At 37.7% G+C, this 22,930-nt stretch overlaps 2 protein-coding genes and 2 pseudogenes across 7 annotated transcripts; 2 read left to right on the top strand and 2 right to left on the bottom strand.

The window, feature by feature from the left end:
• The first annotated feature begins 692 nt into the window (after positions 1-692).
• On the top strand, positions 693-6,152 carry LOC137715696 (peptidyl-prolyl cis-trans isomerase CYP63). Of its 6 annotated transcripts, none has more exons than XM_068455038.1 (15): positions 694-902; positions 1,502-1,585; positions 1,714-1,768; positions 2,132-2,220; positions 2,590-2,614; positions 2,726-2,764; positions 2,848-2,965; positions 3,115-3,287; positions 3,379-3,706; positions 3,805-3,947; positions 4,136-4,337; positions 4,461-4,505; positions 4,548-4,853; positions 4,932-5,012; positions 5,531-6,152. In XM_068455038.1, the coding sequence occupies exons 2-15, from the start codon at positions 1,508-1,510 to the stop codon at positions 5,877-5,879; spliced, it is 2,031 nt and encodes a 676-aa protein (XP_068311139.1). In that variant the 5' UTR covers positions 694-902; positions 1,502-1,507; the 3' UTR covers positions 5,880-6,152. The 6 variants fall into 6 exon arrangements, with proteins under 6 accessions (XP_068311137.1, XP_068311134.1, XP_068311135.1 ...); XM_068455037.1 differs by having other exon boundaries at positions 4,458-4,505; XM_068455036.1 differs by having other exon boundaries at positions 693-902; positions 4,458-4,853; positions 5,537-6,152.
• A 49-nt stretch (positions 6,153-6,201) lies between these two features.
• Positions 6,202-8,018, bottom strand: LOC137715698 (2-methyl-6-phytyl-1,4-hydroquinone methyltransferase, chloroplastic-like; annotated as a pseudogene).
• A 4,127-nt stretch (positions 8,019-12,145) lies between these two features.
• Positions 12,146-12,676, bottom strand: LOC137714628 (uncharacterized). Its single transcript, XM_068453791.1, has one exon. It carries the CDS (start codon positions 12,674-12,676, stop codon positions 12,146-12,148), a length of 531 nt encoding a protein of 176 aa, XP_068309892.1.
• Positions 12,677-17,029: 4,353 nt separating this feature from the next.
• LOC137714627 (ammonium transporter 2 member 4-like) lies at positions 17,030-22,256 on the top strand (annotated as a pseudogene).
• The last annotated feature ends 674 nt before the right edge of the window (positions 22,257-22,930 follow it).

Here is a 22,930-nt window from a genome sequence, read left to right as displayed (position 1 = left end):
TGTTAAGTTCTATCTTAGAAGACGTTCGAAATATTAGGAGTTGAAACTTTCATACATTAATTGTATATTATTTTGTTATACGACCGATGTGAGATTTGTTCTCTAACAAAATGAACGCATTGATGTTCTAGTTTATGGGTAATTTTTTTATTTATTTTTAAATGAAAGAGGTGTTTCCAGATTCTTTTGTTTCTAGGCAATTAAAAAAAAAACACATTTTTCATTTTCTTGAGAGTAATTTTCATGCATTCTTGCGGTGTCTATTACAAATTTACGAGCGCATATATTCGTCCTCATTGAGCTTTATTGGACTGAACTAACTTAAGTAGAATTACTAGTCGTGTTTAGTGCGAGTAAGGACTGACTTTAATGACACTAAGTCAGACTCATGTCGACTAAATACCTTACTACCTGATCTTAGAGAGACCTTGAAAAGTAGCGGATTGCCAAGCTAATCCAATCAAACTCCATCTCTGTACCTAGTCCAGTATAAAATAATCCGATACAATAAATACACTCTAATTACTTACCCTAAAAGTTTTTAAAAATTTACAATCCTTTAAAATCCTATTTTAACCACTCCCCTTTGCAACTTTTGTTTCTTGGTCAGGGGAGAGAAATAAAGTTTAGGAATTTTTAATTTATTTATTTTCAGTGAGAAAATAAAGGGTAGAGATCTACCGCAAAACCATCTACCGCGTAGCAGGCGATTTCCGCTCAGACCAAGATGGGTAAGAATCGTAAAGATCTCTCTCGGGGGTTTTAGCGGAAGCGCCAGCAACAGCAAAGCAGCGGCGAACCATCGTTTCTTCACTCTCTCCTTGCTCGCCGCCGTCGCCGCCGTATTTTGTTTCCGATTCCGGAACTGAGTTCACTTAGCCCGAGTCGAGCTCAACCAACAGGTACTCTTCAATTTCACCTACAGATTTATAATTCCTGTACTGCAACACTCTGTTTCACAGTAACGGATGCAATCCGAGAGTTTAGAATTAGGGTTTTCAGATTGATAAGAAACGTAATTGGACCTTTAGGTTTTAGGTTTTGCGATTCCTGTTGAGGGTATGTAGATTTTGGTTCTGATGATTAGCTGAAAGAACTAAACTTGGAGTAGCTGTGATATGGGGCACGTTTTGCATTCGAATGTAATGCCGATGGAAAACCATGGATTGGAATCTGAATTATGTGTTTGGCATGGAAAAGGATCAATGTCAAGATGCCAAACCCTTGGAACTAAATAGAACCTTGCATTTCCTTTTTCTGATTTCTAGGGTTCTCAGATTCAGTGATTGGTTTTTTCTAGCTGTGCTTATTGTTTCGCTGTATCTTGTTCAGAAAAAGTTCCTTCAATTTGTGTATTTTTGCTGAATTACATGCAAAGATGCTTTCTTGAGCTAAATAGTACGTAGATTTTACTTTTATCTATGCGTGATTGTTACCCAGGCTTACGCTGTAAAACGGTATGTGTTTATTTACTTCTGTTGCTCTGATGTTCTTGAGACAGGAAAATATGAGCAATAAAAAGAACCCTCGCGTCTTCTTAGATGTATCAATTGATAGGGACCCTGTGGAACAAATTGTTATTGAGGTAAGTAAAAATCGTGACACTCTCCCTTGTTGGATTTTGTAGCTTGCTTTACCTGTTTCAAAAGGAAACTTTTATCTTGCATTTTGATATAGAGTTATGCTAAACTTGTTTCTCCTGAAAATTTGCAGCTTTTTGCTGATGTTGTTCCTAAGACGGCAGAGAATTTCAGGGCTCTCTGTACAGGTATATGGGAAAGTTGATTTTTATTTTTAGTATAATTTGTTTGTTGTGTTTGTTGGATAAGTATCCAGTTTTGATTCTTTAAAAGTTTTAGGAAGGCAGATTTGGTTTTATTGTAGATGTCTGGAAAGAAAAAATATGAAAACATATCAGATATAGGATTGGTGAGCATGGGAACCACATTGGTGTTGCTGAAATAAATCAGTTTGTAAACCCATCCACTGTTACCTTTATTGGATGTGTAAATCTGGTTATAGTGTTCGATTCCATACTTTTTGTTTTTCTTGGTATCAATTTTCTTCTGCCTACATTCGTCATTGGTTAAATGACCTATAATGTGACATTTTATGCTGTCTTCTGTTATAGGTGAGAAGGGCATTGGAAAGTCTACAGGAAAACCTCTCCATTACAAAGGATCAACATTTCATCGAGTAATAAAAGGATTTATGGCCCAGGTATGTGGCCTCTTTTCTAGTGAACCGTCATCATCAAATATTACTTATCTTCCTGAAAGGACAAATCACTCTGTTGCATGGAACAGTTGTGTGTTATGACTCTTATTGACTTCGGCTTTCCTGAATGTTCATTTTCTTCTTTTAAATGGTCAGTACATAAACTTTGCAATGTCAATACCTATTCTTGCATTGCAAATGCAAAGCTTGTACTCGAAATACCTAAAATTTAAAATTGTGTAGATGTGGAGATGATGTTGTTAGAGGTAGAGATGACAACCTTTTCCGCTCATTTCTCTCTGATTTAGGGCTGAATTATTTATTTATCTTGTATGTACTAATATGTCATAACCTCGTCTCTCTTTTATACAGGGCGGTGATTTTTCGAATGGAAATGGTATGAATTTCTTCCTGTAAATCAATTATTTGTTTGATGAATGCAAATTTTATGTTTTACTTGTAAATTCATGCCCAGACATGTAAGGATGGACCTTTGATTGGTTTGCAGGCACTGGTGGAGAAAGTATTTATGGAGGAAAGTTTGCAGGTAGATTTTTTTTCTTGTGCGTGTAGGAACTTGCTTGCGTCATAACTGTTTAGTTGTGGTCATGATTTTCATTCCCCTTGCAGATGAAAATTTTAAATTGAAGCATGATAGGCCTGGTCTTCTGTCCATGGCAAATGCGGGTCCAAACACAAATGGTTCCCAGTTCTTTATAATCTTCAGGCGCCAGCCTCATCTGGATGGGTAATTTAAATTGCTTTTTTATTCATACTTTTATCTGAAATGCCATTTATACTCATTACCTACAGCCATAGATCTTCTTTATTTCCATTGTTCACCACTTTAAGAGACAATGTTTTATGTAAAAATGATTTAGTCATTATCTTTGTCAGGAAACATGTTGTTTTTGGAAAAGTTGTGAAGGGAATGGATGTCGTTGAGAAAATTGAGAAAGTGGGAACTGCTGATGGAAAACCTTTAGAAACCGTGAAAATTGTGGATTGTGGTGAATTCTCAGAAATTAAAATCCCTGTTGCAACAGAGAAAGAGAAAGAGAAAGAGAAAGGTAATGTGTGCATACATAAGTAATGACACAAGAATTATGTGCCTTGTAAATACTTTATTTTGGCAGCATATATGATCAGTTTTTCGTCCAGGTAAAAAGAGGAAATCAGGAAAGGTTCCATCCTCTGAGGATAGTTCTGATGAGGAAGCTAGAGGAAGGCATAACAAATCCTTGAAGGAAAGAACTAAGAGGAGAAGATATTCTTCATCTGACTCCCACAGCTCAGAGTCTGAGTCGGATTCTTCAGATTCTGATTCTGATTCTTCTATATCTGACTCAAGTTCGTCTAGTGATGGAAGGCGCAGGAAGAGGAAATCTGTTAAAAAAGGTAAGCACCAGCGTTCAAGGAAAAGAAGAGATGGAAAAAAAAAGAGGAAGAGCGGGCGGCATTGCAAACGGTCAAGGCACAAGTCAAAACGGTATGTTTCCTAGTTACTTTAACTGCCACTTCTTTTTCTGTTTTCTGCCTGGGCCTCCTTTTATTTTCCATGCATGTTTATTATAACCTTGTTTTCAGGAGATCGGAAAGTTCAAGTGACACAGAAAGTGAGAGTCCTAGAAGCAGCAGAAGCAGTTCTGATGATGATAAAGATGGTCGTCGTGTTTCTTCTCGTAAAACCAGCAACTTAAAGCATGCAGAAAAAAAACTTCCAACCAATGGTATCTCATCTATATTATTACAAGATGTCCTCTGTTACCTGATAATAGTTTATGTGAATTATTTGTTATTAACATTTATGTGCACGCGCCTGCTTGTGCAAGATGGAATGTTCTTAAGTGGCTTTGTTTAATAGCTTTACTTCATCTAATAATGCATTTTGAACTCGTGGTTTATTGTGATGTTCCAGACGTGGGAAAAGAACCCCCTCTAGTGAAAAAAATTGTTGTTGAACAGAGGCATAATCATGGTAGGAAGAAAACTGAGGGCAACTCATCCCAAGAAGAAGGTGAATTATCTCCCAAAAATGATGCACCTTTCAACAATGGGCATAATGCAGAAGCTAAAACTGCTAATCAGAACTCCGACTCAGATGATTCGAACATCTCCAGGTTTCTACTGTTGACTTGCGTTTCTTCTATCTTTTTTACTGCTATTGGTTTATTTAGACTGGTTCATGTACAGCTGATAGTTCTTTGATTGCTTGACAATTTCTGTGCATATTTTATCAGCAGAAGTCCGACTCGCAAAAGGAGGTCAAGAAACAGCCCTAGGAGCAGGCCAAGTCCAAGTCCTGATAGAATTCCTAGTGGAAGGAGCAGGCCAAGCCCAAGTCCTGATAGAATTCCTAGTGGAAGTCCTCTGAGGAGTACTGGCGAGAAAAACAGAGCTAGGAGTCCATCGCGTAGCCCTGTCCGCAGAGCTCCTGAACCTTCTACCACCAATCATGAAGGGGGTTTGTCAAGAAGCACTTCACCAAATGGAAATTCAAAGCGCGTTAGAAAAGGGCGTGGCTTCACTGACCGCTTTGCCTTTGCACGTCGTTACCGTACTCCATCTCCAGAGCGTTCACTCCGTAATTCCTATCGTAATAATGGAAGAGACACTTATAGAAATAACCGTGATAGGTAATTTCAGTATCATGTTAGTAAATTATGAGTAAGAAAGTATGAGCTTAAAATGAATTATCTTTTGCATGTCTGAAGGTACTCAAGCTATAGAAATTTTTCTGAGCGCTCACCTCGTAGACGTTTGCGAAGCCCACCAAAAGGCGGAAGCCCTCCCAGGTTCTCTCTCTCTCTCTCTCTCTCTCTCTCTCTCTCTCTCTCAACAAGCCTGAATGCATATGCTTAGCTATTGTATGCACAAAACATACGAGGTGAGAAAAAGTAAAGTCAGAGCATAAATGATCTTGTTGTTAGAGACGAAAGAAATACAAACATTTCGATCATGGTAGACCGACATGTCTTTTTTCTTTTGTTTATACACATGCAGAGAGCTAGACTCATTTTATTTCAAACCCATTAATTAATAAGGAAAACCATGTCGCACCATCCCAGAGTCCTCTCAGAGAAAGATAAATTGTAATGCTTCTTATAAATCAGAAGCAATTATCCTACCCATCAATACATGAAGCCCAGTGGATGAAATTAATAGTAATAGATTTTTGAAATTTTGATGACTAGGGACCGACATCATCTTATATTACCTGGTGATTTCAAATACTGGAAGAGGATTTTGTCAAATTTCACTTAATTAACCAGAATGTATCATGCTGTTGATTGGTTTTTTTTCGTATATGGAGATACAGGAGCAGGAGAAGTCGAAGTAGGAGCATTTCCCGCAGTCCTGGTGGTTATCGTGTCCGTAATAGGGACCGCAGCCGCAGCCGCAGCCGTAGTCTGAGTCCAGTTGACCGACCTCCTGTAAGTGATAGACTAAAATCCCGCCTTGGACCCCGAATTGGTGATCAGCACTCTCCAGACAGAGGTAGGCTTAAGTCCAGGTCGAGGAGCCCAAGGCCCTCTTATTCCAGATCTCCAGATGCTACTCCTAAGCGTCGTAATAGAACTCCAAGGTCTCCGAGAAGGTCAAGATCAAGCTCCCCGCCTGCACAAAGGGGGTTGGTTTCATACGACGATATCAGTCCTTAAATCTTTTTCTTGGTTCCGGCACAAGACTAGTGGCATCTTGAGTTTATGTATATCTACGCAGAATGGATCCGTCGGCGTTCTAGGCTTATCTGTCTCGTTATATTTTGCTTTTGCATTGCAATGTAATTTGAATGTAATCGACTTTGTTATAGGATGATGTTTGGGGATTTTGATTCGGTTTTTTTCCGCGCAGTTGTTCAAGAGACTAAACAAAGCTTTAATTACAATTGAAAAATCTGATGGGATTTCATTAGCGATGGCGATCATCGACAATTCTGTCTACTTGTTCAAGTAGTAAAACCAGAAAGGCAACAACTCTCTCTCAGATTGGCTGGCCTTTGGGTACAATTTGATCTTTGAGCCACATGTATACAGGCACCAGCACATAGTATAATGCTGCCATGACACCCAACATGAACCGCACGAAGAACGACCACGGATTTACCGGCTTTGTCACGTCCTCTGCTTTCGGAACAAGCTGCATCGGAACACAACGACAGATGAAGAGTAAATACGATAGAAATTAGGATTAAAAGGAACCGCACATCATAAAACAAGAACAAAGTGGTAAAGCCACCATCTGCTCTAGGAATTGACAGCAATAGCATTCGAGTTCAATGATCTATAGTGACCGGAACTTCCGCGATTTATACGGCAAATCATAACGTTTCTCCGTTTCTATAAACAGTAGTAGCATGGCCAATGTATATACTAATCGAACTACTACACAATTAGAATCCACTCGTTTCATCGAAGTGCTTGAATCTCAATCAACTCTAAATGCTGAACTGATAAGAAATCGAACATGGAAGAGCATTAACCATCAAGAAACAGGTCAACCAGAGTTCTCCAGAAGAAATTACCTGTAAAGGAGAATCCCCAGATGCAGGTTTAATGCCTGTTACAGAACATCCCATGATCCATCCATGGCGGCAAACCCCACGATACCATTTTGGGCCAATTCTTTTCAGCTGGACATCTTTAAACCCTGCCTTCTGGAACCACTCAATGTACTTTTCCTCCTTTGGGAAAAGCATCCATACATCGGCAAAGAAGCAAGATAACCAAAATGTTGGGTACACAGGACCAATTACGCATGCTTTTCCTCCGAGTTTTAGGACCCTGTATGCTTCCTTGATGCCACGCTGCGGATCTGGCCAGTACTAGATACTGAGAAAATGCAATCATACAGTTCCATTAGAAAGACTACATAAGTTAGCATGTGTGACTGAAAATTCTAAACTACTGAAACCTACGAGGATGGGGATTTGAACACTGTCTTAGCCAACTAGACTAACCCACGTTTGTGTATAATAGCATCCTAAATAGGCAAACACTACTTTCCAGCCCTTAAATCGACACATTACATAACAAATTTGCAAGTTAAAATCATGCAAAGCTAGAAAGCACACCAAATGAAAAGTGTACGTGCAATGTACCTCCCAGCAGACACATATCGATCAGCATAATCAGTTCGAAAGGGGAGGTCCTCAGCATCACCCTCAATAATCTTGCACTCCTTCAAGGGCTCCTTCTGCTTAGCCTTGGCAAGCTGATGAGGTGACTGGTCAAGAATGGTGACATTCTTGGCATCCACATGCTTCACAATCCCCAGAGTGGTGAACCCTGTGCCGCCACCAACATCCACCACAATCATTCTCCGATCAGTGAGCTCCGCCGGCTCAAGCGCCTCGTCCCTCATGTCCTCAGTCCAATGCCCGGGGTTTATAACATGATCATACACAATTGAGAGGAATCTGTAGAACCAGAAAGCCTCCTTCTTGTGCTGAATAAACCTCGGCTGGGAAGCTGGCCGAGGAGCCGAGATACTGCTGCTGCATCTGGGCACATTGATTCTAGCGCAAGATTTGGGTATTCTTGCGGTTGAAGCAAAACCCGTTTTCAGAAACTGCTTCCCGTGAAGATCCGACACGTGAAAACTTAACACATTTGGGGTTATTGCTCTGATAAGGGTGAGATTCTCAGCCCCATTGAGCATTGCAGAGGCCATGATTTGATAATTTAGAAAGAACCCAGATAGAAAAGCTACTGACTTTCACTCGGGTTTTCAGTTAACTGAATAATATTAATGGAAATTCAAAATTCCGCATGCAAATGGTAGCAGTTTTCTGGGGTTTTAAAGTTGCTCTGTTCACTTATCTCTCTCTCTCTTGAAATGGAAATTTTACAGTTGAGAGAGAGAGAGAGAGAGAGAACTTACTGGTTGAGGGTATTGAAATTTGATGTATATTACTTGATGTAAACAATTACAAGATGAAACATATATATAGGGAAGAAAAAGAACATAAGCCTAATTTTGCCTAACTTGCCTAACTTGCTTGACTAACCTAACTTGCCTAACTTTGAACAAGAAAATTGACTAGCCTACCATTATTCCAACATGTTTATTTCAAGCATTTTAACACTCCCCCTCAAGTTGGAGTGTGAATGTCGATGACACCCAACTTGCTAATTAAGACCTCAAATTGTGCCGAGCTTAGTGGTTTGGTGAACAAGTCTGCAGGTTGATTCGAGGTCCGTATGTAAGCTGTTTGCACCATTCCCATTTGAATCTTCTCACGTATTAAGTGACAGTCTATCTCTATATGCTTCGTTCGTTCATGAAACACTGGGTTCGAAGCAATGTGCATGGCAGCTTGATTATCACAAAACATTGTGACTGGTTGTGCATGATTTACTTGCAAGTCCTTCAAAATGTTTCTTAGCCATATAACTTCACAACAAGTAGTAGCCATAGAACGGTATTCTGCCTCTGCACTGGAACGAGATATTGTGTTTTGTTTCTTCGTTTTCCAAGATATCAGTGCTTGTCCAAGGAAGATACAATAACCGGTTATTGACCTTCTAGTGTCTTTACATCGAGCCCAATCAGCATCACAAAAGGCTTGTAGTTGTAGTGAACCTGTAGAAGGCAAAAGAATTCCCTGTCCAGGAGATTGTTTGATGTACCTGAGAACCTTATGCACCGCTTCAAGGTGTGGTTGTCGTGGCTTGTCCATGAATTGGCTCAACATATTAACCACATAAGTCAGGTCAGGTCGCGTGATGGTTAAGTAAATCAGCCTCCCTACGAGTCGCCTGTATGAAGAAGGATCATGTAGGAGCGTCCCATCAGTTTGTGTAAGGGACATGTTTGGTTCCATTGGTAATCGTGAGGGCTTCGCACCAAGGAACCCAACATCTTCTAGTATTTCCAACGCATATTTGCGTTGGCACAAGGCAATCCCTTGTTTAGATCTTGCAACTTCTATCCCCAAAAAGTATTTGAGTTTTCCCAAATCCTTTAGTTTAAAATGTTGGGAAAGGAAGAGTTTAGTCTCTTCAATTTCTCTCAAATTGTTACCTGCAAGTATCACGTCATCAACATACACAAGTAATGCCATGAAACTGCCTTGACGGTTTCGGACGAACAATGAGTAATCTGACCATGATTGATGAAAACCAGCAATCTTGAGAGCACTAGACAGCTTGATAAACCATTGTCTCGAGGCCTGTTTTAAACCATAAATGGATTTGTGTAATTTGCATACTCGTGTCTCCCCCTTTCGTCCGAACCCAGGAGGCAGGGACATATAAACCTCCTCGTATAAGTCACCATGCAAGAATGCGTTGTTCACATCAAGTTGATGAAGATGCCAGCCTCGTATGGAGGCAATACTCAGGAGGACGCGGACGGTGGTGAGCTTGGCAACTGGAGCAAAAGTTTCCCGATAATCAAGCCCCTCAATTTGACTGTAGCCTTTAGCAACGAGACGAGCTTTGTAGCGTTCAACACTGCCGTCAGGTTTAAGCTTCACCTTATAGATCCATTTGCAACCGATGGGATGTTTGTGAGGTGGTAAGGGCACAAGAGTCCAAGTGCGATTGTCATGAAGGGCAACAATCTCTTTTTGCATGGCGTCACGCCATTTTGGATCCTGAACAGCCTGCGAAAAACTGGTGGGTTCTTTGATAATGGTGAGGGTGGTGAGAAAGGTTTTGTGAGTGGGGGATACATGGTCATAAGATAAATAATGAGATATGGGGTGAGATGTACCTGATGACTGGACCATGCTTGTGGAAGATGTGGGAGCAACACGGGAAGGGAGGGCCACCTCAACATGAAAGTCCTGCAAAAATGTGGAAGTTTTGGTCGGTCGAGTGCTACGACGGAGTGGAGGTGGTTGGTCTGGTGATGGAGTGGTTGGAGGTGGTGAAGAGTGTAGAGTATGTGTAGGGTATGTGGAGGTGGGGAAGAGTGGTGAAGGTGTTGATAAGGTATCTGGTGGTGGAGTTGTAGTAGGTAAAGGAGATGAGGGTGGTGTGATGTCGGTAAGTGTGGGAGAGGTGGTGTTTATGTCTTCGGGTGCAAGGCTTGAGTGCGACTCAATGGGAGAGGTCAAGTCAAACGTGATGGATGAGGGTGTAATGTTTGATGGAGACGGGGCAGCGGAAGTGGTATGATTTTGGAGTGGAAAATGATTTTCAAAAAAAACAACATCCCTAGAAACAAAAGTCTTATTGTGTTTTATATCAAACAATTTATAACCCTTTTGACCATAAGGATACCCAAGAAAAATGCATTGGATTGCACGGGGGTCGAATTTAGAGGGCCTTTGGGCGTGTGTAGAAGCAAAACATAAACTACCAAAAACCTTTAAATGTGAATAGTTAGGTGCTTTGTGAAACAGTTTTTCGTAAGGTGTTTTACCTTGGAGAAGTGGAGTGGGTGTTCTATTGATGAGGTAAGCTGAGGTTAAGATTGCATCCCCCCAAAAACGTTTTGGCAAACAAGCTTGAAAGAGCAAAGCCCGAGCAACATTGAGCAAATGTCGGTGTTTACGTTCGGCAACACCATTTTGTTGTGGTGTGTTGACACAACTAGATTGATGTATGATGCCTTTGAGAGCATAAAATTGATCAAGCTTAAACTCAGGGCCATTGTCACTTCGTATGATTTGAACTCTGGTATTGAATTGAGTCTCAATCATTTGAATGAATCCCACTAAAATGTCTTTTGTGTCAGATTTATGTTTCATCAAATAAACCCAAGTGCTTCTAGTGTAGTCATCTACGATGGTAAGGAAATACTTGGCACCTGAAATAGAAGCAACTTGATAACCACCCCAAATATCAATATGCAATAATTCAAAACATGATTTGGTAGAAATAGAGCTCAAAGGAAAGGGTGATCTTGTTTGTTTGGCCAATGGGCAAATTAAACATTTTTCCAAATCACAAGCCTTATTGTTAAATAAAGGTAATAACGAAGTGGCTTTATGGGATGGGTGTCCTAGGCGTTGGTGCCAAAGCTTTGGTGAGACGGTTTGAATATTGTTGCATGTTCCTTTCTTTGATGGGTCGAGGTAGTAAAGTCCATCCCTTTCAGTTCCTGTCCCAATCATCTTCCCCGAGCGAAGGTCCTGAATGACACAAAATTGGGTGAAGAAAATGGTGACATATAAGGAATCATAGGCTAGTTTACTGATAGATATTAAATTCAACCTAAAGAACGGCACACATAGGACATTTTCAAGGATAAGATTATGAGAGAAAACAACTTGTCCAATGTGAGTGACTTTGGCAACGGAACCATCTGGCAGTTCAACTGTATGATTTTCAACAGTTCGTGAGTGTGTAAGGAGACTAGGACTGCAAACTATGTGATCCGTGGCACCACTATCCAGGATCCAAATGCTTTTGGTTCCTTTACATGGAAAAGAGAAGGCTTTACCTGAAAGTTCTTCATGACTAGGAGGATTACTGACTTGATTGGCAAATGATGATTTGTTCTTGTTCAACATCTGAAAGATTTGCTTGCAGTCCTCCTGAGAGAACGGGAAATTAGGCACTGTCTCTTGCTTGTTACTTTGTGAAACTTGATTGCCCTTTGAAGAAAAAAGACGATTGGATTCGGTCTCTGTGGCTGCTTTCCGTTTTCGACAGAAATCGAAGGTGTGGCCTTTCCATCCACAAAAAGTGCACTTGAGATGTGCACGACAATTTTTGGTGATGTGATTGGTTTTATTGCACTTTCCACATCGCATCTCCTTGTCTTCAGGTGTAGATTCTCGCGACAGATTCTTCACTGCAAAGACAGTAGTTTCTAGTTGTGTGCTTTTCCCATTGGAAACCTCTGCCTGGCGTTCATGTCGAAGGACCAATGCATATGCCTTGTTCACCGTAGGCAGTGGTTCGAGAAGAAGAGTATTGCTTCGAACCGTAGCATACGATTCGTTCAGTCCCATAAGGAACTTCATGGTTTTCTAAGTTTCAACATATGAGTTCATCTCATTCTTTGTTCCACAACTGCATGCTGGAATGGAACACAAAGTATCACGTTCATCCCATAAACTTTTAAGTTTAGTGAAGTAAGAACTTACACTCATATTGCTCTGGACGCAATCATGGATCTCGTTCTCAACATGGAACAGCTGAACTATATTCACATGTGAGAACCTCTCCTGCAGATCGGTCCACATTTGTCGAGCATCCTTGTAGTTGATGACACTCCCTGAAATCTCCTTTGACATGGAGCCTAGTAGCCATGTCTTGACCAAGTTGTTGCAGCGATTCCATTGCTGCAGCTCCTCAAACTTATCCTCACTTGGTTTGTTGATCGTCCTATCAACAAAACCAAGTTTGTTCTTGACCGTTAAGGCCATACTCATGGATTGAACCCATGTGTTGTAGTTGTCTTCCACCAATGGTTGTGGTACGAGGATTGCACCAGGTTGATCCGAGTGGTGGAGATAGAGCGGGTGGTTGGGACTTTTCCATTTTGAATGAGAGGCCATGCCTAGAATGGTTGACCTCGTGGAAGATTGCACCAGCAATAATCTCAAGAAATCTTTTCTGATGTGGAAGATCAGTCAAAACTGCAACCACAGAGCATACTCAAAATTTCAAGAGACTTTACAACCAATGCTCTACCAAGAACGATCCCTGACCGACTTGGCTCTGATACCATATTGAAATTTGATGTATATTACTTGATGTAAACAATTACAAGATGAAACATATATATAGGGAAGAAAAAGAACATAAGCCTAATTTTGCCTAACTTGCCTAACTTGCTTGACTAACCTAACTTGCCTAACTTTGAACAAGAAAATTGACTAGCCTACCATTATTCCAACATGTTTATTTCAAGCATTTTAACAGAGGGAGCTTTGAGCTTTAGAGGGATCTCTCTCTCTCTTGAAATGGAAATTTTACAGTTGAGAGAGAGAGAGAGAGAGAGAGAACTTACTGGTTGAGGGAGCTTTGAGCTTTAGAGGGAGAAGCTTTTTTCTGAGGGTTGAAGGAGCACCACAGGTTCTGGCGAGGAGGGATACGAACAAAATGCTTGTGAGTCAACTGTGACGCAGCGTTCTTATGGTGGTACTTCGATTCCTCAACTTTAATTAAATTGGAGTAATGATCTCTTAACTAAAAATTTATTATCATTGGTCTGTCGACTCATCAAAACATATAGTTATGGTCATTTTCGTCAATTTCGTCAGAATTTTGTCAAAATGAGTTATGTTGGAAGTACCATTGCTACAATTATGTTAAAGTTCAAGGACCATTTCTCTAAGTGAGTTAAAGTTGAGGCATCATTTCTCCAGTTGGATTAAAGTTGAGGGATCATTGGTAGTGGATTTTTAGTTGAAGGACCATAGTTGCAAGTTTTGATGAGTTAAGGGACCAATGGTAATGAATTTTTAGTTAAGGGACCATTGCTCTAATTGAGTCAAAATTAAGGGACAATTGTTACAATTTACTTTATTCTCTTCTCTTCTCTATATTTGTTTAATTCCTACTTTGGATCCTACTTTTGAAGGCCACATTAAAATTCCAAAACATTTTATTAAGACAAATGATTGTCTACATTAAATTAATTTTACTTTATATTACAATGAACATAATTCAGGATGAGCGCAAATGATGAAGTACAATGTTTTAGCTAACTTAATTAAAATTGAAGTTAAAATAATGCTTTAAGTTTAACCAAATTGGTTAGAGAAGTGTGCTTCTCTCTTTGTAGACAAATTCGAAATTCCCTCCAAATAAATTAGACAATTTATTGTAAAACATCATTTGTATAAAAAATAAAAAATAAAAACTAAAACGTGCGAATAGCTTGTAACTATTATGAGCATTCATTTTTACATTCGAAATCTCTTGTTCAATTATTCACTCTTCTAATATCGTTTATATCCCAGAAGAAAAACCATCAACTAAAACTTATTTATGCAAAAACGAAAATCATCTCTTAGTCGTTTCACTTTTGGAGTTGTAGTGAACAATGCAAAATCGATCTCTTGCTGCAAGATGTGATGCTCTTGCATGGTACTCCATCCCATATCAATTCTATCAGCAGTTGGTAGGATGATTAGGCCCTTTATGTAAAGGGATTTCTAATTTTTTTTTAAAATGGGGATTAGTTGTGAGGTTTACTTTACATCGAATTTCAATGATCTGAAACATCTATTTTGTAAGTCTCAATTCATAGATCATCATTGCAAAAATTCAATTCAATCTGAAATCATTTGCTTATTTAATTATCAAGATAAAATTTCATTGTTTCTTGTATAACAAAGTATTCGTTAATTTCTTTGAACCCAATTAGATGTCTTAAACAATTTCGATTTGGCTAGTATTTTGCAAGGATGATCTATAAGGTGTAACTTGAAAAATAGACGGTTTGAATCGTTAAAATTCGATTTAATGTGGACCCCATACCCCATTTTTATAAAAAAAAATTAAGGATCCCTTCCCTTAAATGTTTCCGATAAATGTAATGGACAACTTTTGGTGGGATCTAATTGTATAAGAGCTTTTTTTTTTTTTTTTTTTTTTTTTTTTTTTAAAAAAAAACCATGTAACACTGAAGTTTGTTGGCTGTTTGCCAAAAATGTGCTCCTTTCATTTGTTTCACTTGCTGCCCGATATACGCCTTTTAACTTGATCTTCAATTTATTTCGTCATCTTATCTACATCAAATTGGTCTCAAACTGGTTTTATTCTTGTTTTTTTTTTTATTTTTTTTTTATTTATTATTATTTTTTTTATCTCGGAAGTATTAAATTACGAATTTGAACATGTAACTTACAATTGGTATAATTTCCTATGTGTTAGCAAAGTACAAAGGAAGTCATCTAGTGAAATAATTTAAACACCATATTTTAGTAAATGCAAAAAAATTAAGAATAAAAATAATTCAAAAATTTGTTACATTTAAGTACACATGTTATATATTGGATTGAAAGTGACAAATATTATTGAATGGCGCCAGTGTCATGATTCCAAGCCTCAAGACCTTAGTGTCACAGTAATGTTTAGGTGTATCTGAAACACATCGGCACGGTGTTATTATTTCATTCAAATTATAATAAATTTTGTTATATTATTATATTCTAAAAATTAGAATTATCAGTACATCAGTATTATTGCACTTAGATTAATTATATGCATGTAAATTAGTGTCCAGCTATCTTATTCCTAACTTTTTAAGTATTGAATTACGAATTTGAATGTGTAACCTACACTTTACATAAATCTTTACGTGTTAGTATGTACAAAAGAAGTCGTGTAGTAGTATAACTTTAACACCATAAATTAGTAAACACAAAAGAAATAAGAACCAAATCGTTCCAAGACCTGTTTCATTTAAGTACGCATGTTATACATTGGTTCAAAATGATAATTAGTATTCATTGGCGTCGGTGTTCAAAATGATAAGTAAAATGATAACTATTTCATTTTAGGTGTACCCGCAACAATACCACGTGGAGTTACAATTTCTTAATAGTGTACTAGCAGATACCTACACACACTGTGTGTGAACAATTTCATTTCATTTTATTTTTATTATGAAGTGGGATTAGTTTTTAAAATTGTAAGAAAAAAAATCAGTTATGAAAGTTAGGATAATGATGAGTGGTTTCTTCTAACGTGGGGATACTTTTTATTTTATATTTTATTTTATTTTTAATTTTTAAATATGGCATGTCGTACTAACCTGGCTATGAGGTTGCTAAAAAAACAGCAAAATTTAGTTTTGGTGAAAGGATTAAAATGATAATTTTCTGGAGTTTTGATTAACAACCAAGATTTTATTAATAAGTCGTTTAAATTATTATTATTATTATTAGCATTTGTCTACACACTTTGTGTGTATGAACACATTTTTTTAGAAAATGAGAAGGAGAGAAGGAGGGAGGGAGAGAGAGAGAACTTGGGAGGAGTGGGAGATTTTTGTTCTCAGATTTTTTTTTTTAAATTTTTTTTTTAATATTGGAGGTATTTTAATATCACCTGTAGATGAGGCTTCAATAAAAAACAGTAAAATTTGGACATGTGAAATTACATTATTACCCATCATTTTTTTTGTCTGATAAAAGACTAATTTGTCTTTTCACCCTCTTTTGATTGACAATAAGGGTTTTATTGATTAGTAGAGATATGTATACGTAGGTTACTTATATTAATCACTGAATTTGCACAAACGTACAAAAACCCTTGCCAAATAACCTATTAATTAAACAGAATTTACTTTAATATACTAGCTCCTTCGGAACCATCAATCCATTGGACAAAGGAAGCCAACATGCGAATGATGGGAATTCTTGTGCCGTAAGTTTTACCGTCTAGGAAAACGAGAAATTTTTTTTAATGTGACTGGCATACGAGGTGGTACATCACGTGTCATTGTACAAATGGTGGAATATGTGTTAAAAAATTAATAACTTAAAAAAATAAAATTTCTCACTATTTACATAAAAACGCGTGGTATACTACCTGTGTTCCCGTCACTATGAAAAATTTCTCATGGAATGAAGCAATGAACGAGGAATCTTGGTCCAATTACAGTTTTAGCCATCAAACATGCAAATATCTAGTTATCAACCTACAAAGTCAAGGGGGCATATGAGTAACTTCACATGAACCAAAACCTTAAACCCTAAACTCCTCTGTCGGACAGCTTTCAGATTCATTAATCACGACAAAAAATCAGGTAGAACTAAAAAAGATCCAGGCAAGTGACAGCAAAGCCTCGGTGATCCAAATTCACAATATAAAGCATTCATTGGCATCCCATCCATAATTCAGCGCAAAATCATCATCTAATTCTAAGCCGGAAGCTCGTTCGTCAATCAATCACAATGGAGCTCCCAAAAAACCTCGCTCCTGATCAGGCGAGCCCTGACTGGCTCAGTAAGGGTGACAATGCGTGGCAACTAACGGCCGCCACGCTTGTTGGCATGCAGAGCGTGCCAGGGCTTGTTAGGGCAGTGAACTCGGCCTTCATGGCCCTGTACACTTTCGCGGCCTTCATGGGCAGTGAAAAAGAAGTGGGCAGTGAACTCGGCCTTCATGGCCCTGTACACTTTCGCGGCAGTCTTGGTCTATTGGGTCGGCTGGGACTACCAAATGTCGTTTGGGGACGAGCTTTCTCGGTCGACCCAACGTGGCCATGGACCAAGGCTTCCTTCTTGAACGAACACCTAGTATATTTATTCCAACTGCAACCATGATTTATTTTCTGTTTGCGTTTTCGGCCATTACGTTGATTTTGATCGCTAGGGCTTTGTTGGGGAGGATGAACTTATATGCATGGATGTTATTTGTACCCCATTGGTTGACATTTTCTTACACAAATTGCTTGCTATAGTATTTTTAACTCCAGGGGCTTATTGACTGCTCTGGTGGCTATGTCATTCATCTCTCTTTTGGTGTTGCTGGTTTCACTGCTGCTTACTAGGTAAGTAAACACAATTTTACAACGTCAATCGTTTATGCTCTATGTGGATGAAATTTGACCATTGATGTATTATGGCCTCTCGAGCATCACTGGCCAAAAATTAACCATTACAACTTAGAGCAACTGATCATAAAATACATCATAAATTTTAGCTCAGCCAAAGTTTACTCTTTAGTGGCCCACACTGCCTACATTGTTCCATACATAATATTGATCGAATAATGCTACACTTAGCACATATTTGTATCATCCCTCTATTAGAGGTAATACCCACCAACACAAGTGAGTTTCATCTCTATGAGAGAGATGATACAAATGATGGTACAAATGTGTGGTAAGAGTATCATTTTTTTGGATTGATCATTTTACTCTAGCATATCAGTTGCGCTTTCAGTGAAATCTAGGCTCTGGTGAAATCAAACTCTGATAATAATTGTTAAGAGTTCATAAATAAATTTTGCCCTTAAAAACTGGTTTGGAAGAAGAAGGGTGCATAAAACCTCTTAAACCACCATTAGATATGAAGATTTTTTGATGTTAGATCGTTCGATTCTAACAAGAACCACATGTCTAAGGTAGAACATTTCTAGTATGTCTCACATATCTACTAGAAATTTGACATAAGGGTGAAAGATCAACCTTGAATACCAAGGAACGAGCACTTTATCCTATCCTAATCATTTAACTTAACACACATCTAGCACATAAATTTATTTTTTGTGTTAAAATTAAGTTGGTATAAATTACAAATACTGTTTTCCTTGTGCATGCAGGTTGGGCCAAGGGCAACCAATGACAGGGAGAGATTTCCACCAAACAACATTCTGCTGGGGCGGGCCTACTTTGGATGGGGTGGGCTGGATTCAACGGTGGAGGTCCTTACATGGTGAACACAGAAACATCTCTGGCCGTCCTCAACACCCACGTGTGCACTGCCACTAGCCTGCTGACGTGGCTCTTGCTTGATATTACTTTCTTGAGATTGGCGCTACTCAGGGCATGATCACTGACTTAGACCATCTCCAAAGAAGATGTCAAATTTTAAATCTAAAGTTTAAATTTGAAGGTTTATATGACACTTTGACATCTTTTAAACTTTTGCACTCCAACCGATATGTCAAAATTTAAACATAAAATAATAATTCATGTACTTTGTTTGCATTGGGAATGAAAATAAATAAAAGGACAATGCTTTAAACTAATAAAAAAATTAATAAAAAGCATTTAATAATTAATTAAAAAAATCTAAAGGTCTGTCAAAGTTAGCAGCAAGGGGGAGATGTCAATCCATGTCATGTCACATCAAACTTGGCTTCTCGGTTAGAAAACATTAATGTTGTCTTTTGTTATCGTTATTGCTGATTTGAACAATTTGACATCTCATTTGGAGAAGCTCTTAGTTTGCATTACCCTTGCTGCAGGTATAAATTAGCCAATCCACATAAATAACAACATCAACAACAAATCATTATCATGCTAAATAGAACCGACTATATGAATTCTAGAACTTTATTGTGCTCAATTTTGCACCAAATCTCCTATTAGCTCTAAGTACTCCAAGTTTTTTCTTAAAGTCTCTTTCCAAGTCTTCCTAGTTATTCCTCTAACCGTTTTGCCCTGATCACCTTTGTCTCATAATTGCATCTTCTAACCAGAGTATTTGTAGATCTTCAAATCAGATAAACATACTACCTTTTATTATTTCTACAAACTCCTGCTTGTTTATGTTTCATTATTATTTCTTAATTTGTTTGATTTAAAGTTTAGAAAACTTCATTTTAATCCTTGAAAAATATGACTTTTAGATTAAAACTATGAGTAAGATTAAAATCTAATGTTAGTCCTTGATACATTAATAACCTCATTTATTAATTATATTTTTATTTTTTAATTATTTCTCTTTTTCTTCCTAATTTTTAATGTATTGATTTTATTTCATTATAATTTTCATTTTCATTTCATTTATCATAATATATTTTGTTGTGAACATTTAGATAAATTAATTTTTGTTATACAATATATTTCGATGTACTTTGTCTTCTTCATTTAGGTACATTAAATTCATTATAATACATTTCAGTGCATACATTTAGGTACACACATTTCGGTACATATATTTCGATACAAACATTTAGGTACATCAATTCAATATAATACATTTCGGTGCATACATTTCAGTATACACATTTAGGTACATTAATTTAATATAATACATTTCGATGCACATATTTCTGTACTATTTGAACCCAATTTTACATTATCGGTCTGAGTAATCGAGACCGTTAAATGTACAGAGTTTTAGATCGTCGAATGAGTAAAATGTCAACATGATTTCCAATTATTTATATTATTATGATTATCATAATCATACTAATTATCTTTTGAATAATTGGAATTATCATAATATTTTATAATTTTGTGGTGTTCAAATGCAATCACATTTCGGATGCCGAGGTCATCTTACCAGGCCTAAGATCACACATGCTAGCCTGTTGTTATTATCCTTTGGATAAAGGATTGGAATGAAATAGATGAGACGCAAGTAATGTCTCTGATTTGGATAACTGGAAGCCAAGACAGATTCAAATTAATTGGGGATATTCGGCATCGTGTAGCTAATATGGGTTAATTTCATGCAATTAATCCATGCATGGGATAAAGGTGAAATTGTGATAATATGTGATGTGATGTGGATGATTATATCTAGACAACAGAGGTAGGCTAGGTTGTGATGATGACACAAGAAGCCTAGGTAGGCTAGGTTTTTTAATGAGATCAGAAGCTTAGGTGGGCTAGGTTTCTGATGTGGTGTGGTAAAATCTAGATAGACTTTAGTTTAAAAGTCACGAAATTTGAAGGACACGGATCAGTTTCAGTTCCGTGAAATAGAATTGCAATTGGACTTACAAAATCATCTGGCCGCGCCACACGACATTTGCCTATAAATACAAGACTCGGTGCAACGGAAGAAAGGCCTCCAATTCAACACATAAATTGCCCTGCGTAAACCTCTCAAATATCTTGAGATTTTTTTATTTTCTTTTTCCACCAACACACCTTCATTTTGGATAAACAACACTGTGAAGGCAACTGGCGAACATCTTCAGTTTAAATAAACAGCACTGTTGCCGTAAAATTAGCCGACCGAGGAGCACCTTCAGTTTGGATAAACAACACTGCGTTGAGGCCGACTGGTTACCTATCCAAGTCTCGGTCGAGAAGGGTTTTCGAATCCTTATTGGCAGAGGTCATCTCATTAGCCTTTTCGGCGAAGTGAGGTGTTACGAGTTACTACATTCAGCACATTGAAAGTCGAATTTGATATTGAACTTTGCGGAACTAACAACCTTGTCTTTGGGCTCTAGAACCCGAAGGTCGAGACGTGTTCCTTCCTCAGCTGCAATAGCAAGATCAAGAAGTCAACAACGCGCTCAACGCAACATTAACAAATTTTACTCCTCGGCCAACGAGTTGGCATGCCCTGCATACAATTGAAGGGGACGTAGTTAGCTTATTAATTACTCGGCATGCGCGCCACGTAGGCTTTGTAGTTTTTAGGGTCAACAGGTACATACATTTCTGTACTAACATTTAAATACATTAGTTTAATATAATACATTTCGGTAATAACATTTAGGTATATTAATTGAGTCTTTCAAGTTTGAAGAATGTTCAATAAAATTAATAAATTAAAAAACTCTTTTTTGGTCAAAAAATAAATTAAAATTTGTATATTAATAAATTTAAATATTTAATGGGAGATTAAATAAAATGCTCATTAATTATTTTGAATTAAGGACACATCAAGGGATTATAATCAATATGTAATCTAACACCAAATTTATTTTAAATTTCAATTTTCTTAAATAAATATGGGATTTATTTTCTATTGCTTTAATTTGAAAGCCGATAAAAATATCATGCTGCCAATTTGAAGTATTCAGCCTGTTCATAATCAGGCCTACTCAAAATGATACATTTCTTGGTGCAATCGTAAATTGTCACGACATATTACATAACCGGTATGCCGTTTTTATTTGAGTTGTACATGATCACTTTTTTTTTTCATAATTTTTTTGAGCGTAGGAGTGGTACAAGGTTGGGTAGCAATCATAATGGGAGTGATGTCAGGAAGCATCCCATGGTATACTATGATGGTCCTCCACGAGAAAATCGGCATCCTAAATCATGTAGATGACACCATGGCCGTGTTCCACACCCACGCCGTGGCCGGAAGCCTAGGAGGCATTCTTGCCGGCTTCTTTGCCCACCCGAAGCTCTGCCGTATATTCTTCTTAACCGAAAATTGGCAACACTACATTGGCCTTGCCCATGGAATCCATAGTGGCCAAGTCAGTGCAGGGTTTAAGCAAATGGGAATCCAATTCCTAGGACTAGGGTTTGTGGTTGCTGTCAATGTGATCATCACTAGCATCATTTGCTTGTTCTTGAGGCAATTCATTCCGCTCAGGCTCAACGGCGAGCAGTTGCAGCTCGGTGACGACGCCATCCACGGAGAGGAGGCCTATGCAGTGTGGGGAGATGGAGAGAAGTATGATGGCTCCAAGCATAACTCAGTTTATGGAATGGAAGAGTTTCCTGTGAAGGCGCCTAAAGCTGAGCCATGAAGTTGATATGCCTTTTTTTTTTTTTTTTTTTTTTCTTTTCTTTTTTTAATTTTGGTTGTGTGTTTCTTGCAAGAAACGTAATATACTCCTAATCTAATGTAATAAGAACTGAAAAATATGGACAAATTAGTTTGTTATTGTGATTGGAAGTTGATATGAAAAGCTCTACTTTCTTTCTATTTTTGAGAAATGATAAGGAGACTCTTTCAAAGAACAAGACTCTCTATAAACCCTCTGTCACCTCATGTTTATGACACAATATTTTATAATATTGATATGAGAATTGATGTTAAACTGTGAGCTGGTAGAGAGTCAATGAAGAGTTCTATTTTTAAGAGAGTTTCCTTAATATTTTCTCTAAAAGCATTTAGCTCAAAAATCTTGGCCCTCAAAACCCTTTTTTGCACCCAAGTGATACTAGAAAGATCATTTTTCTAGACTATATTTGTAGGATACAATAATGTGACGGTTGATGGTTAGATTTTTTTGTTCAAACTACGAAATGGAATGTAACTGTTAACTGCACAGTATTTTATTAAAAAATATTATGAACAAAGTCCTCCTAGCATTTTCCGTTGCACAATCGAGCTTTTGGTAAATCCAATCTACATCTGGTAATTTATTTTAGTTTTAGTTATTTTTAAAACACGTGGTGGCGTTGTTTGGACCTAAAT

The sequence above is a fragment of the Pyrus communis genome, chromosome 14, assembly GCF_963583255.1.
Source record: "Pyrus communis chromosome 14, drPyrComm1.1, whole genome shotgun sequence".
NCBI lineage: Eukaryota > Viridiplantae > Streptophyta > Magnoliopsida > Rosales > Rosaceae > Pyrus > Pyrus communis.
The sequence above is the reverse complement of the archived record's forward strand: the minus strand, read 5'-3'. Positions and strand labels throughout refer to the sequence as shown.

What these genes read in the sequence shown, in the direction of transcription:
- LOC137715696 (XM_068455033.1), top strand. Translation starts at nt 1,508, where the DNA reads ATGAGCAATAAAAAGAACCCTCGCGTCTTCTTAGATGTATCAATTGAT. An exon ending in AGAGAAAGAGAAAGAGAAAG is followed by an intron (nt 3,288 to 3,378) that starts GTAATGTGTGCA and finishes TTTTTCGTCCAG; the next exon opens with GTAAAAAGAGGAAATCAGGA. An exon ending in GATGATTCGAACATCTCCAG is followed by an intron (nt 4,338 to 4,457) that starts GTTTCTACTGTT and finishes ATATTTTATCAG; the next exon opens with CAGAAGTCCGACTCGCAAAA.
- LOC137714628 (XM_068453791.1), bottom strand. Translation starts at nt 12,676, where the DNA reads ATGGCCTCTCATTCAAAATGGAAAAGTCCCAACCACCCGCTCTATCTC.